The 15,089-nt window shown below is 47.9% G+C and overlaps 1 protein-coding gene across 7 annotated transcripts in view; it reads right to left on the reverse strand.

Annotated features, from left to right (window-relative positions):
* Positions 1-1,545: 1,545 nt before the first annotated feature.
* The window catches only part of PCCA (propionyl-CoA carboxylase alpha subunit), a 419,699-nt gene continuing 406,155 nt past the window's right edge, over positions 1,546-15,089 (reverse strand). For 6 of the 7 annotated variants that reach the window (XM_021715463.1, XM_021715461.1, XM_021715460.1 and 3 more), the window contains 2 exons: positions 4,327-4,404; positions 1,548-1,890 (listed from right to left, as the gene is read on the reverse strand). In XM_021715463.1, coding sequence (XP_021571138.1) covers positions 1,822-1,890; positions 4,327-4,404 — 147 coding nt within the window. In that variant the 3' untranslated portion in view covers positions 1,548-1,821. Of the gene's footprint in view, positions 1,891-4,326; positions 4,405-15,089 lie in introns of all 7 variants that reach the window. The other variant, XM_021715457.1, reaches the window with a different exon arrangement.

A 15,089-nucleotide genomic window follows, 5' to 3' on the forward strand; every position in this document is an offset into this window, starting at 1 on the left:
TTTGACGCGCTGACAAGGGACTGTCCCCTCGTCTTTCTATCTGGCACTACTTTATTGCTTGCGGCTTAAAGGGCACCGCGGGCCTGAACGCATTCGCTGGGGAAAATGTAGGCTTTTAATGCCCCTAAGTGGCATTGCGAGAACTCCTGTAATCATACCTTCCTTATTCCTCTTCCCCTCTCCTCCTTGTCCTTTTTATTTTTTTGCTTTGCCTTAATCTGAAGATAACATTTGGAATGAATGTAAAGATGGCATTGCAACTTTAGCCTGTAGTAGCTGGGAATTTTTTTAAAAATAAAAGCTGATTTCAGATGGCTCAATAGTTTTAAAAGTGATACTCAAGAAAAAATTGCTGCATTCCTGTATTCTGGAGTACAGACAGCATCGTTCATAACTTTCCAATCAACACAGAAACTAAGATCATTTCAAATTAAACTAGATGTTTTGGGAAATAAAATATAAAAGTATTGGTGCTATGTTTGGCATTTGGCCTTTTTCTTTTCTTTTCCTGTGGTATACTTACTTGGTAGAAGGTTCTTTTCCGTTCTCATCTAGCGAGATAATGAACACCCACTTGCTGGCAGGCACAGCTGAGCATCCGGCCTTCAGGTGGAAGTTGATCTGGGCCCGTCTCAGCAACCAGGCCCATCCCTCCCGGCCCGCGAGCGTGTTGGGGGTGGGCCTTTCAGACAAGAACCAACGCACTGGTAATTTGTCCTTCAGGCCTGAAAGAAGCTGAGCTTCCAGATACAAACGGCACTTAAAATAATTTTAGCAAGACATGAAGTACCAATTACTACCCACCTCCATCTGATGATCTGCCAGTGTAGATTCAAGTCAGCACACGACTCTTTGCCTTAGCTTGCCAGCATAGTGTGAGATGAATCCCAAGAATTTCAGAGGCAAGCGAACATACAGTTGCTGGTGCTCAGCAACCCCGTGCTCCGCCGGGAGAGCCCCCTTGCGCTTCAACTTAATGGTAGACCGTGACCGCTGACTGCATCTGGCACAAAAACACGATCATTCTTTTTCACCTCTTCTCAATTGCAAACTTGTTTCACAAACACACAGAGGCGAGGATGGGCCTCGGCTGACGAGGCTGTGGTAGCCCCTCCCGCGACGTCTGTGGGCGAGGCAGCCCCAAGCTTCCCGTGGGGGCGCCTGGTCTTCAGCGATGGGCAGGGACCTGGCAATGCTACTCTGGAGAAAGAGAGAAGGGGAATAGCACCCCACATTGGCCAGCAAGCCCAGAGGTGGGCTCCTGAGGGCTTGGGTGTCGGTGCTGTCCCTGTCGAGTTGCATCCGTGCTATCCGGGCTTTGGGAAGTTAGGAACCATCAGCCACAGGAGTGAGGGCCTCCATTATGGAAGAAAGGCCGGAAGATTATGAGACAGCAAATGCTCCGTTCGTAAAACCGAAGGCAGAGACCCGGAGTCTACATACATCTTTTGAAAGGATCACAAAAAAAGTGAGTATGTACAGCCCTGCTGGCACAGCCTGGAGTCTAAGTGTACGTTGTCTTCATTCAAAAAAAAGGGCAACTAATATTTAGACAAATGCTCAGTTTTATTGATTTCATTTGGACACTAGGAAATCTCACAGCAGAAGTACAAATCATATGTACAAGTATTTATATCAGTAAAAATTTCCATTGGTGATTTTTTTGGCAGAATGTTGGTTTTGACTCTTATGTGGAATAAATATGACGACGTAAAACCTGCCGCACAGGAGTGTTCCTGTAAACGCTTGGATAAATCGGGTGTGAAAGAATGATGCAAACGGCTAATGAAGTCGGGCGAGGACTGGAAGGCTATAAATACTTCACTCCAGTTCCACAAGCAGATCTCCTTCGCCAACTGTGTCTCCAGCTTTACAGCGCACAGATTTCACCTTGAATTAAAAAACACATGGGCGGAGAGTCAGAGTTATTCATGAGAGCCGGGAGGTAGCGACGTGTAGAGCACATTCCTTCCAGAAGTCAGCAGACAGGCTCGCAACCCAAGAACACGGTACAAGCCCTCCGCTTGAGCCCCTCTGAGGGGACGCTGTCCTTTTGGAGGGCCCAGACTTACCACCATCCCCTTCCCAGCTCTTCCTCCTCATCAGCGCTAAGGGCGGCCAGTCAGAGGGGTGTTCTCCGGCTCGCTGGCCGCTGGCACTGGGCACTTAGGGCTGGGGCTGTGTGTTCAGGCCAGACGAGTTCTGAGGGTCCAGCCCCCTCCCTGCTCTTTCTATGGTTTTAGGGTATAGAAACGTTCTCTGAGAATTGGTGGGACTCTCAGTGTAAGGCTTCAAAAAGAACACAACGCTCCAATCACCACGCAGGTGCTGAGAGGAGAACTTCCCTAGACCGACCATCACGCTCTTCTGAGGGACTTCTGGAAGCTGCACGGTGCACGGTTGCCCTTTGTGGCACCCTGGGGGGATGTGGGACTGTGAAATCTGGTCCCACTGTTTTATCGCGATTGTTATCTAGTTTTGCTTTCCCAAATTTGTGTTAAATTTTAAATTAGAGGGGAGGGGTTTGAAGTGGGGAAGAGAATGGTCATTTAACTTCTTGAAGGTTCTTGCTTGGGTGTGAGAATGAACAACGGGTTAGACCTAATTGGCCACAGGGACAACTGGCAGACATGAAGACATCTGGGCTGGTGCACTGGCCTGCGTCCCTGCAGCTCTACACAAGCAGCCACAAAGGGCCTTTCTTCCTTGAACACAGGCCCGGGGTCCTTAAGGACGATGGAGCCCAGCAATGAACGCTTCAAAGGCTCTGCTTGGCAGATGCTATTTGGACTGAAGAGGCTGCTTTGGATGATCCTCGGGCCTCCGATGTTTGTATGTGATGTATTTTTAATGCCGCTACAGTTACTAGGGTACAGGTCTGTTTCCTTTGTGAACCTTTTCTCTGGGAGGAAAAGTGACCCCAGGAAAGGCCCAAGCCTGCAACTGCACTGGGACTTTGGACCGCATCTGCAGGGCCCTGCTGGGGTGGGATGGAGAGGCCTGGGGATGGTGAAAGGGGAACGGAGTGGACAGGAAGGACCTCAGCGAGTAGGGGTCAGGCCAAAGGTGCTCTATTCACCGAGTGTCCATCAACGCCCTGAAGAGCTGCTCTGGGCTGTGAGGAAGACCCGGGCCATGAGGAGACAAGGCGTGCTGCCAGCTGTGGCTGCGAGCTCATTCCTGCATTAGCACCTCAGTCCCTCAGCGGGGCCCTTGGCACGCACCTGACACACATTCTCGGCCCCCCACAACTAGGCCAAGTTCTCATCGGGGATGGAAATGCCGTAATGCTAGTGCAGCAAAATGCTAAATAATCCCAGTCAACGGCTATGATAAGTTATATGTGAAGAGAAACCAACATTTTCTTATTTACGTTCTAAAACAGAAATTTAGAAAGAATTCCCCCAAAGCTGCAAATCAGGCCATTCTACCCTCCTAGACGCCACAGAGGCAGCTGTCTGCACCTCTCCAGCTTGGTAGGTGGCTCAGAGGACCCCGGTATGTGCCTGGGCCTCTGCTCCCCCAGCTGGGACCAGACAGGGAGCCCCTTGGCCCTGCTCTGAATCAGTTTCATCGCTTTCTGCAGTGACAGACCACCAGACAGAGGCTGTGTCTCTCTGATGCAAAACTGGCTGTGATTGAAGGTTGCAACCAGCCTTACTGCTGTCCCATGCCCTCCCCTAATCAAACCACCATGCAGACGCTTCCAAACCCAAACGTGCCCAGAATAGGAGCATTTCCATATCGATGGCATCTTTTTAGTCTTTTTGTGCAGAAAGAATAAGTTATTGCTTAAAAAGTTTTTATCTTAACCAATTTCAGCACTAGTAAACATCTCTCCTTTTTTTCCCCCTAAATCATTAAGTCCCACATGTGTATATGGGATTTCGGCTCCTTGTGATCTGCAATTGAATTGTTCTCTTTGTGAAGAAATTATCTTGAAGAGTTGCATTAATTTTTGCAATCTGTAAAACCGTTTCCCGCTGTGTCACCTAAGTCTCAGATAACTAACTGCCTCTAAGACAGATGTAAACATTAAAAATTAAAGACCCCTTAATTTGAAAGACATTAGCGTGAAGAACAATTGTTCTTTGACTATCTGAACATAAAAGTCTCTTTTTTGAAAGGCCCACTCTCCGTAAGTCAGAGACACATCACAGCAGAGTGAAAAGAGCTCCCCAACCCTAAGGTCCTCCCCTGTAAAGGGGAGAGTTGGAAGAGATCACCTCCACGGCCCCTTTGGCACTGGACCATCCATGACTCAAAGGTGGAAGTTCTGCTTCCATCACAAGGCTGGCATGGGTTGGAGGGAACTTGGGGACATACCTTGCCAGTTTTCCCAGCTGTCATACTGTTCTGCATTTTCATGGCTTCAATCACACAGATTTCCTGACCTTCTGCTACCTGTAAAACAAATAAAAACAGACATAAGTTTTTGCTTTTTTATTTTTGAATTGGAGTCTCGCTCTGTCGCCCAGGCTGGAGTACAGTGGCACGCTCACAGCCACCGCAGCCTCGACCTGCTGGGCTCAGGAGATCTTTCAGCCTCAGCCTTCTAAATAGCTGGAACTACAGGTATGTACCCCCACGCCTGGCTAATTCTTTTATTGTAGAGAGGAGGTCTTGCCATGTTGCCCAGGCTGGTCTTGAACCCCTGGGCTCAGGCAATCATCTCACTTCTGCCTCCCAAAGTGCTGGGATTACACGCCTGGCCAACATAAGTTTTAAGAGCATTATAAATGTACAGTAATGCTTAATAGTGAGGCCATTAAGAAATTCTTTGTCAAATGCCCTGAAACTTTTGTCTATAAACAGCAGCGACGATCTCTAATGCTTCCTGTTCCAAGTTCACCTCTAGAGACAGCAGAGGAAGGCCATTCCCTCTCATAAAGTCCTTGTTAGAAAATTCCCTGATGTTGGACGGTGGGGGATGCTGGCTGTGGGGGCTCCCCTGGGGACCTCTGCATCTGACTTTGCCACTAACAAAGGTGCTGCAAAAGTGGAATGCTTTCCATGGATCTGAAATATCTAGAACAGGCAAACCTCTATAGACAGAAAGATCGGAGACTGCCTGGGACGGAGGGAGGAGAAGAGTGTCTGCTGGTGGGTACAGGTTTCTTTGTGGGGTAATGAAAATGTTCTAAAATAGATGGCAGTGATGGCTGCACAACTCTGTGAACAGATTAAAACCACTGGATTATATACTTTAAGGGGTGAATTGTATGTAAATTACATCTCAGTAAAGCTGTTACGGCAAAAAAAATTAAAACATGAAAAAAACTCTAAAAAGCATTCTTTCTATAACCCTTGGGAGCTGGAACCCACAGCTCAGCACTGGGGCCACAAGAACCACTGTCCCCTCCTCTGCGAGACGCACCAAGTAGTGACAGTCAGGCAGCTCCCAGAAATCACAAGGATGGCTTCCAGAACGACACCCACACCATGCAGGGAGGCTCGTGGCTCCCACAGGCATGCGCTCAATCTTCATGTTTTTGTTTTTTGTTTTCAGAGTCAGGGTTATACTTTCTCATCCAAGATGGAGTACAGTGATGCGATCATAGCTCACTGCAGCCTTGAATTCCTGGGCTCAAGTGATCCACCCACCTCAGCCTCCTGAGAAGCTGGGACTGTTAGTCATGCTCCCAAAGACATGCACCACCACTCCAGGCTAGTTTTTGATATTTTGCAGAGAAGGGGTGTTGCTGCATTGCCCAGCCTGGTCTTAGAATCCTCAAGGGATCCTCCCACCTACGCCTCCCAAAGTGCTGGGATTACAGGTATGAGCCACTGCACCGGACCAATCTTCATGTTCTGATGTCTACCTTTTATTCTGAGGGAATCCAGGCTGAGCCAGAGAAGCCCACCGGGTAAACTTGTGGCTTCCATGTAGGAGTCGGCTGTGACCTAAAGCCACTGCATGTATTCCCCTTTCTCTGGCCTTGATGGGTAAGCATCAAAGAGCTGGCTGGATTTTTATCTTGCCTTGGCGAAAAAGAGCTCCCAGTTTTGGGAATGGGAGAGCTTGGTTCCTCAGAGCAGCAGCTCTATGGGGCGTGGGTGGGCATCCCTGAGTGGGGCTCCTGGCCCTTCACACTGCGGCGGCGTGCTTGTCTGAGGCTGCAGAAGTGCCTGGAGAATGTTCTTTCCTGAATTCCCCAGATGATCTCCAAGTTCCCCCGCAGGCCCCCTGTGCAGTGCAAGCTGTCTTGCTGGCAATCCGGAGTGCTGGGCCCCATGTATTCTCTTCCTCTCTGTTCAGGTGGTCGGCTGTTTTTTCCTGGCACAGAAACATAGGAAGAGAGGGGATGCCAAGGCTTCGGAGCTGGCACGGAGGGGAGACGCACAGAGGAGCTGGGCCCAGGAGCACCGTGCTCGCTGCCCTTTTTGATTCATTTCCCCCTGGCAGCTGCATTGCACAGAGAGTGAAGAATCGGCTTGTGATGGCTGTTCTTCACGGCGCAGGAGCTGGGGGCAGTGCAGACAATGCAGACACCCTATCGGGGTGTCGGAATAGCCACTTCCCCGAGTTGGCATCTCAGAGCTTTCCACTCTCTTCAAAGGCCGCAGGGACCAAGGATGGCAGGAGAATGGCCGGCCCCGCTGCGGTGTGCCCACCGTCTAGCTTCACACAGGAAACCAGAGGTCAAGCCAAGGCCTGAGACAGAAGCAGGATTCACGCAGCGGACCCTGACCAAGCACTGGGCACTCAGGCGACAGGCCGGGGGCTTTCTGACAAGGGATCTGCAACTCAGCAGAACATCATGGACACCCCATCCAAAACTTAGGAGTCCTCCCTCCCCCCGGGGTCCGGCTGGCTCCCACGGTCCCCCGCCCCCTCTTCTGTGGCCTCCCCGGCCCCGCCCCGCTGGCTTCTCATGGGCGGCACAGCGCCAGGCAGCTGTGCCCTCTTCACAGCTCATCCTCTCTCCTGCCACTGCTTGGAATTCTGGCCCGACAGACAGTGCCCACTGCTCCTCATGTGGGTCTTCAAGTAAGTGCACAGGCCGTTAAGTCGCAAATATGAAGAAACGTGGCCTGGAGACTTCCAAAGCTCACGTCAAGGGGCAGAGGCCAACCTGGCAATTATGCCCACTGGAGACACGCTGGAGGACGGCAGGGCCACGTCATGGTCCACTCTAGGCCCTGCCGGAGCCTGGGGCAGTGGGAGGGTCCAGGGGCTCACAGGCCACGCTGTCACTGCCCACTGGCCATCCTTGCTGTCTGGCTCTGTGAGCTTATGACGTGGGCAACTTGCAGAGAGGTGACACGCAGGTGACTGCAAGTGCTAGGTCCCCAACTTGGCAAGACCTCATCTCTACAATAAACCAAAAACTCCAAAGTCAAAACGGCCCTTCCCCCGACTTGTGAGGTTCTGGAAGCCTGATGAAAAGGCTTTAAAGAAAGCGTGTCTGGATCCAAAGCCATCCCGCCTTCCACCCGATGCACAGTGCAGCCCCGAATCGCAGAATTAGGCCCCTGCCGCTCCATCCGCTGTTTTGCCCCTCGTTGCCCCGCTCTAGTCCCTCCCACGGTGCCGGCTGGTCTACCTGACGGTTTGGCTGCGAACGGAAAGCGAAGCCGCCGCTTCTCCGTCTCCTCACTTTGTACACTCTGTGTGCAGAATGCTTCCACTCACTCATCCCTAGGAGACAGCACTTAGAGACTTCCTTGATGCCCTACAAAATGGTGAGGCACGTTTCGTTCGACAGAATCATGTTACACACACACACACACACAGAGAAAGAGAGAGAGAAAGAGAGAGCGAGAGAGAGATGGATATATACCTGAGCTTGATCTAATTTCAACTTGTTTCATCCCTTGAAAGTCAGGCTGGGCCGGGCTCGGTGGCTCAGCCTGTAATCCCGTGCCTTTGGGAGGCCGAGGTGAGTGGATTGCCTGAGCCCGCGGGTTCGAGACCCGCCTGGGCAGGCGAGACCTCATCTCTACAATAAATCCAAAAATTAGCCCGGTGTGGTAGCGCCGCCTGTAGTTCCAGCTCCTTGGAAGGCTGAGGCAGAAGGATCGCTGGGACCCAGCAGGTCGAGGCTGTGGTGGCCGGGAGTGGCCACTGTACTCCAGTCTGGGTGACAGAGTGAGACTCCAACTCAAAAACTAAAAAATTAAATTAAATTAAATTAAAAAGTCAAGCTGATAGTGTGGGTGAGGTGGCTCAAGCCTGTAATCCCAGCACTTTGGGAGGCCTACGTGAGAGGATTGCCTGAGCCCAAGGTTCGAGACCAACCTGGGCAACTTGGCGAGACCTCATCTCTACAATAAATCAAAAAAAGTAACTGGGCATGGTAGAGCACGCCTGTAGTTCTGGCTACTTGGAAGGCTGAGGTGGAAAGATCGTCAGAGCCCAGAAGGCTGACGCTGGGGTGGCCATGAGCATGCCACCACACTCCGACCAGGTGACTGAGACTCCAAACTCAAAAAAAAAGAAAGAAAGAAAATCAAGCTGGATGACCAAATATGGTATAAACTGAATAGCAGAGAAAAGAATAGAAACATAAAGTACAGCTCCCCAGTCTCTGGGAAGGGGCTCTCACTCAAGGGTGGGCGCCCAGCTGGACTCAGTTGCAACAACACTGAGGGCCATCACCCGGCTCTCCCCCCATTGAGTCTTTATCAGATGATTCACAGAAGTGTTGGAGGAGCAAGCGCGCATATCCTGTGGTAGCAGGACCCTCGTGAGGGGCGTCTCAGGGAGCTCGGACGTGAGAGAGCCCTCTCCATGCACCCAATTAATGCCCAGAGCACGAGGGAGCAGGGCGGTAGGCCCAGGGGAGGCGACACCTTCTGGATCACCCTGCAGTTCCCAGAAGGCCGGGCATTAATTGGGTGCATGGAGAGGGCTCCCCCCCATCCGAGCTCCCCGAGACGCCCCCACGAGGACTCCGCTACCGCAGGATGTGCACACACGCTCCTCCAACACTTCTGTGAATCATTTGATAAAGACTTAATGATTTCGACAGGATGTCTCCAATGTTGGGCTTACAAAATGGTCACAAGCCTCGCAAGTCTTTTTGATAAAGCTAGTGGGTCTGATGTATTTCCTCGCTCCCTGTCTAATTGGTGTAAAGTTTGTGGGTCTGAATCCTGTATCTTCCATCCGGCTTATTGCGTCCTCTCCTTTGACACGGGGTCAAGGTTCACGTTCGCATCCGATTATCGGAGCGGCACTCATTAGGCAGGAGTCGCCTGGCCCCCAAACGAGGAGGCTTGAGAGAAACTCGGCCCATTTCCGCATGTTTAGGGAGCCTGATGTCACCTAGCATTGCTCTGTGCTGAGGAGTTTCAGACATCTCCAGCTGATGATTAATTGTGAGTGATGGGAAATAAAATCCAGTAAAGCCAGCTGCTTGCCATGGTCGGCAAAATGGCTCTAATGGATATAGGCTGCCAATTTTCCAGTTTTACTGGCAAGTCTTCCAAGTGTAATTAAGGGAAGTTATAAATGATATGGAAATCTATCAAGTTCCATTTATTTTCAGAGGACTCTTTCCCCCAGAGACTTTTATCTTCAAGCTTAGAGTATGCTTTGTTGTGCTAATGATTTAAACCACTTCTTATTTCTGATTAAAGCCCCCAATAGCCTTCTCCCAAGTTCTCTTCACTCCTTCCACAAAGATTAAAAGACACGGAACCTTCTCCCGCACATGCCCCCTCGCGGAAAACATGCTAAGACGGGGACACATTTGGCAACGCGGATGGTTCAGACTGCAAACTGCCATCACCACTAAGAAAGCTCAAAGAAAGTACGGGAAGAAAAAGAGAAAGGAAAGCGGGGGAAAGCCCACCAAACATAAAAGGAAGCCCCCACAAGCACCCAGACTTGAAAGCTGTGCTCCATACCAGATATTCATCAGAAGGTGCTGTAGCTCACTAATGTTGTTTGATTTGGAATAAAAGCATGAAAATGATGGCAAAGGCCTAAAATTGGAGATGTAAAGGATGACTGCACAGTATTCCATTTCTCAATTTCATCCTTCAGAGCCACAAAATGGGGGTGATACAGTGAGTGGATGAGATTTACAGTAACAGCTGTGGTCTTCCCACACAAGGGAGGCCCTTCTAATGGGCTGAGGTCTGTTTGGAACAGACGGGGAATAACAAAACAAGGTTCCCTATTAAGAGTGTGCAGTCATATTGCTGATAAAGAAAAGGATGACGGGAGTAGGGTTTCCTTTAAGATGGCCCCTACCCTCTTTTGTCGTCCGGACCTAAAGCTGTTTTAAAGGCACTCTTGCTGAAATATAGGATGTAAACGGCAGAGCCCCCCCGAAGCCCACCCTCCAGCAACTGTAAAGAAGGCAGAGGAAGCCATGCCAGTGGCATATGGCTTTCTACTGTGCTAAACATTCATACAAAAGACAGGTTCATCAGTCATTGGAGTATCTGGATAAAAAATTAGCTCCTGATGGATGGTATTTTGAGCTTACCTGCTGCTAGGACATTACCAGAGAAACACAGGTTTTGAAACCCACATGACATTAGAAACCGCAGACCATGAAATACGACACGTGCAGGAGCACACGATGTTCGCCAGATTATACAAAATAATAAATAAGCTATTTAAGCCCTCTGCCTAACGCCGGGCCCGCTGCAAGGAACCCTGGGTCACTTCTACGCGGGCCAATTAATGCACAGCATCTGCTGTACAGAAGCAGCGCACGAAGCCCTTCCGAGCAATTTTGGCAATTAAAAGAAAACTGTTTCCTGCCTGTTCAGACAGCAACTGTTTCGATGCAAGCGTGAGCACCAAATCACTGTGTGCAGCTGAAAAATTGAGGCCCCTTTTTGGGGGGAAAGGGGTGGGTAGGAGGAAGAATTTTTATGGAAAAACGAGGCTCCTTTTGTTGTCCTACATTCGGTGTTTTTCTGCCAAATTAGACAGAAGGCTCGGAGGGCTTACTGGCCTGCCGCTGTCCCCCCTCTGCGGGCCCCCTCCGCAGCACCGGGTTGCCCGAAAAACAGGATAAATATCAGCCCTGTTGACTGCGCCACACTGTTAGAGGCTGCCCTGCCTAGGACACAGGTGCACGGTCCTTAGATCTAAAGAGACTTGGTGAAAAGGCGCTGCTTGCAGCTGATTATAGCAACTTCCTCTTTCTGAGCTGGTGAGATGGCCTGGGAAAGAGCGCCTGTTTCCTCAAGGAGAAGAGTGTGTTCCATCCCAACAGCTTCATGTAAAGCAGAGGGGGAAGAGTCTGCAGGAGACTATGCAGTATTTGAGCAAGGATGGAACCATCGTCAAGTGACAAAGTGAGACAAGGTGGGCAGAGACCTGCCGCCCTGCCCCTTTCTCCGGCAGAAGCCTCCTTTAATGGTCTGTGCAGGGCAGCAGGAAGCAGGAGGCAACCTGTCCAGCTGCGGCCACTGGCTCAGGTTTCAGACACACGCGGCTGTCTGCCCAGTGTCCCCCGTGTCTTGCATGGAGCTCCTTGAAACTGGGCATCAGAAGCTGAGAGGCTCAGGGCAGGAATACAGAGTTGTGGCCAGTTTTTCTTAAAATTCCTTAAAATGAAGAAAAATATTCCTCCCTACTGCCCTCTCAGTTCGCTCAAATCAGAGCCAGAGCCTGAGCCTATAACTACAAAGAGAACTAGTTAACACTGATGTCATTGACAATCCCTTAAAAATCAGTCTGGACTCTCTGTCTGAAGTGTGCTATTTTCAAGGACTGAGTGGAATGATGATTTTTTTAAAATTTTCTTTTCTTTTTTTTTTTTTTAGCAAAAGAGTGAGAAAAGATTTTGAATCATGGTAAGGTTAAGAATGGTCATTTCCGAAAATGTTTAAAACAAAGATAACATACCCCTTAATCCCAAGTAGATCATTCCTTGAAAAGTAAAATCAAATGTCAAACTTGTGGCAGACTCTCCTATAATATTTAATTTACTGATCCATAAAAATATCTTTATTTTATATTGATAGTTATCTTTGAGTAAGTAAAGCTGTAAAAATTTCCAGATTGTTACCTCCAACAACAACAACAAAACTCTAAAATTTTAAAATAAATGTTAGCTGGAAAAGATTAAAAGGCCGAGTTCAGGAGAGTCTTTACTCTGAAGAAGACAGGACAGGAATGAGACTAGGAAGAAGCCAGAGAATAAGGCCATGATACATGTAATATTTTATTGTTAAATAAAGTCTGAAACACAAGGGCACAGGTGTGCTAGTTGAAGTATTCTCTGTAACTTTCTGCATGTTTGTAATGTTTCATCATTTAGAAGTTTTACACTGTTAAAGAATATATGAATCTCTGTATACACAACTGTGGGATACAACCTGAGGTTTGAGTAAAGACTGGCATCTTGTCAAGTAAACTGCTTGAATAACCACTGCTATAAAATATGTAAATGTAATTATTGCAATTATCTTATGATTGTAAATCAAGGTATCCAGACACTGGAAAAACTATCAGCCAGGCTGGCTCCTCCACCAGGGAAAGACGCATTTGGGGACACCGGGCTGCCTGAGGCCCGCCAGTACAGTGCCAGACACACACACATCGGGGGGTCCGGCCCGCCTCCCCTTCTACAATACCTCAGTTTAAAGAATTTTCACATCTTGTTTCTTCAAGAAATAAAAAACAAAAGTCTCTCGCCAAGTTTGCCGTTTCCCCAAGACCGGCTGTAAACTGAATTGCACGCGGTTTGGAGACAAAGAGGAGGTTTGAACGTCATGTGTTCTGCAGTGGGACGCCTGTCTCAGGGCCCGTGGTCACACACCTGCTTGGGCGCTCCCGAGAGAAACACTCGCAAGAAGGAAAAAAGGGTACAGTCTGGGTGGCGCCGCTCTCCGGGCTCACAAATGTTATGTTTTCCCTGGTGCATGTGCGGCCCAGCATATTTTGCCTGAAGGCATTGTTCCCAGGATTCCAAACACCTCACTGCCCTCTGCTAAAGGTCGGCTCCCCGACCAAGGAGATCTTCCTCAGCTTGGCCCCACAAAAAAGCCTTCATGTCTGTCTTACTGATACTGAACAGGTTACTTGGTAAGAAAAAGCAGCGACAGGTCCTTAACCTCAGCTGCTCTCTTACCTGTCACTATGACTGGGCCTCCAGCCGCTCATGCTTGTGATGCAAATCTGAGGTGATGTGGAATCCAAACAGAACTGGAAAGAATCTTAAATAAATGCAATACCAAAATATCCCCTGGGTTGGCTCTTTTTTATGTTTTTGTTTTATTTCTGATATCAAAAGACTAACAAAGCAAATGTGCTCATAATGACTTTATTTTATATCTCAAAGTCAAAATGAAAATCATGCGATAAATTCAGCAGCTGTAAGCCTAATGTTAACATGAGGAAAAATGTATTTGCCATTATTCTGAAAGAATATATATGTTTAATATTTCTGCTCAAGAATAGCATAAAGACAAAAGTTTAAAGATTAAGACAAGTCATAAAAATGCTAACTTTCATTATAGATATGCTTCCAGTTGATTATAGTGTTATATGTATAGAAAAATGGGGATGTTTTAAGCCGAAATGAAGTTAGTTACTGCTAAAACATTTTCAGATTTGCATAAACAAAAAGGCATATGGAAAAGGCATATAAAATTCATTCTATCAATTGTTTTCTGAATTGTGTGGTTCTTGATTTTAATAATCCACTGCTTATTGATTTACTCATATGCTTTTTAGTGTTTATTAACAACTGCCTCCACATGTTCAAAAAAATGGTTATATGATCATTTACAAAACACTTACTGCCACATTTAATGTTAAATAGTATATAGCAGACATTGAAAAAGGATTGGAAACTTTTGCTTAAAAACACAGCTTCCGTGTTTAGGAAGAAGAGTGTTCAGAGACCTTGAGACCCCACACTCTGAGTGTACTGAGTGTATTGATTACTTCTAAATAGCCACCCTGATCTCATCTTCCCGAGGTTTTTAAGCTGTTCGAATTGTTCACTTCACAAAACAGATATGTTAATTATGATTTCAGAACACTTTTGTAGAACTTACTATTGCTAGGCCCACCATTCTAAGGGTGGTCAAGTTTTACTTAAGCTAAACATAAAAATTACAGATTACTGGCATTTAAACTATAAAAAAAGAACATTTCAAAGAAAAACAGAATACTTATAAGGCCCTTAGATGGTTTCAGTTCCTTGTTTTCCTTAAAAACACACAGCGATGATTGATTCCATTATCTTTCTACTGATAAAAGTGGAACCTCGCTCAGCTATTGTTATTGCTGGAAAAACACAACATGCCCTGCAGTGTTAAAATAATCTAAAACCGCAAAACTTAAAAGTTCCAAGGAGTATTTTCTCATAATGGCCTCATAAGTGCTGTGCCTTTGATCCAAAGAAAGTTTCTTGTGTTTTAATTGCATGAGGCAGAACTGAGCTGTAGAAGTTGTTATAAGAGCCGACGATTACACTTCTCATCTTGCATTTGGTTTTAGTGTTTGTGGTTTGGGACATTTTTTCACAAGTAGTAATTCAAGAGAAGACACAGATTTATCAAAACACGATGGCACAGAATATGCAGGGAAGTTCTGCACGGACCAGAAGAGAGGATAAAAGCAAGCGTATGCCCCACCGACAGGCTGAGGCACTGAGTACAAACTGCAAACACAAGGAAGGTGAGGGACCCCAGAGGATGAGCCAATTCACTGGAGGACCCCGTGTACTCTGACTTTAAAAAAATACATAAAGTGTCGGCCCCAGTGTTCTGCACTAACATATTTTTAAATGTTCTCTCCTAAGCCATTTGTAATGAGTACCCACATTCCATGATTGGTGGGTGTTTTCAGTATCTGAGCTATCCCAATGAAGTGAGGACTAATACCCTGCATACCCCTTTGCTAGATACCTGGCTTTCCCACACTAAATTATGAACCAGGGAATGGAAGGTACAAAGGCCGCACCCTTTGGGTATGTGGAGGCAGCCGCTGTTAAGAACCCAGAAAGGCCGGGCTTGGTGGCTCAGCCTGTAATCCTGTGCCTTTGGGAGGCTGAGGTGAGTGGATTGCCTGAGCCTGCAGGTTCGAGACCCGCCTGGGCAACTTGGCGAGACCTCATCTCTACAATAAATCAAAAAATCAGCCGGGCTTGGTAGCGCATGCCTGT

Source organism: Carlito syrichta, unplaced genomic scaffold (genome assembly GCF_000164805.1).
Source record: "Carlito syrichta isolate Samal-C Ts95f unplaced genomic scaffold, Tarsius_syrichta-2.0.1 Scaffold307134, whole genome shotgun sequence".
Lineage (NCBI taxonomy): Eukaryota > Metazoa > Chordata > Mammalia > Primates > Tarsiidae > Carlito > Carlito syrichta.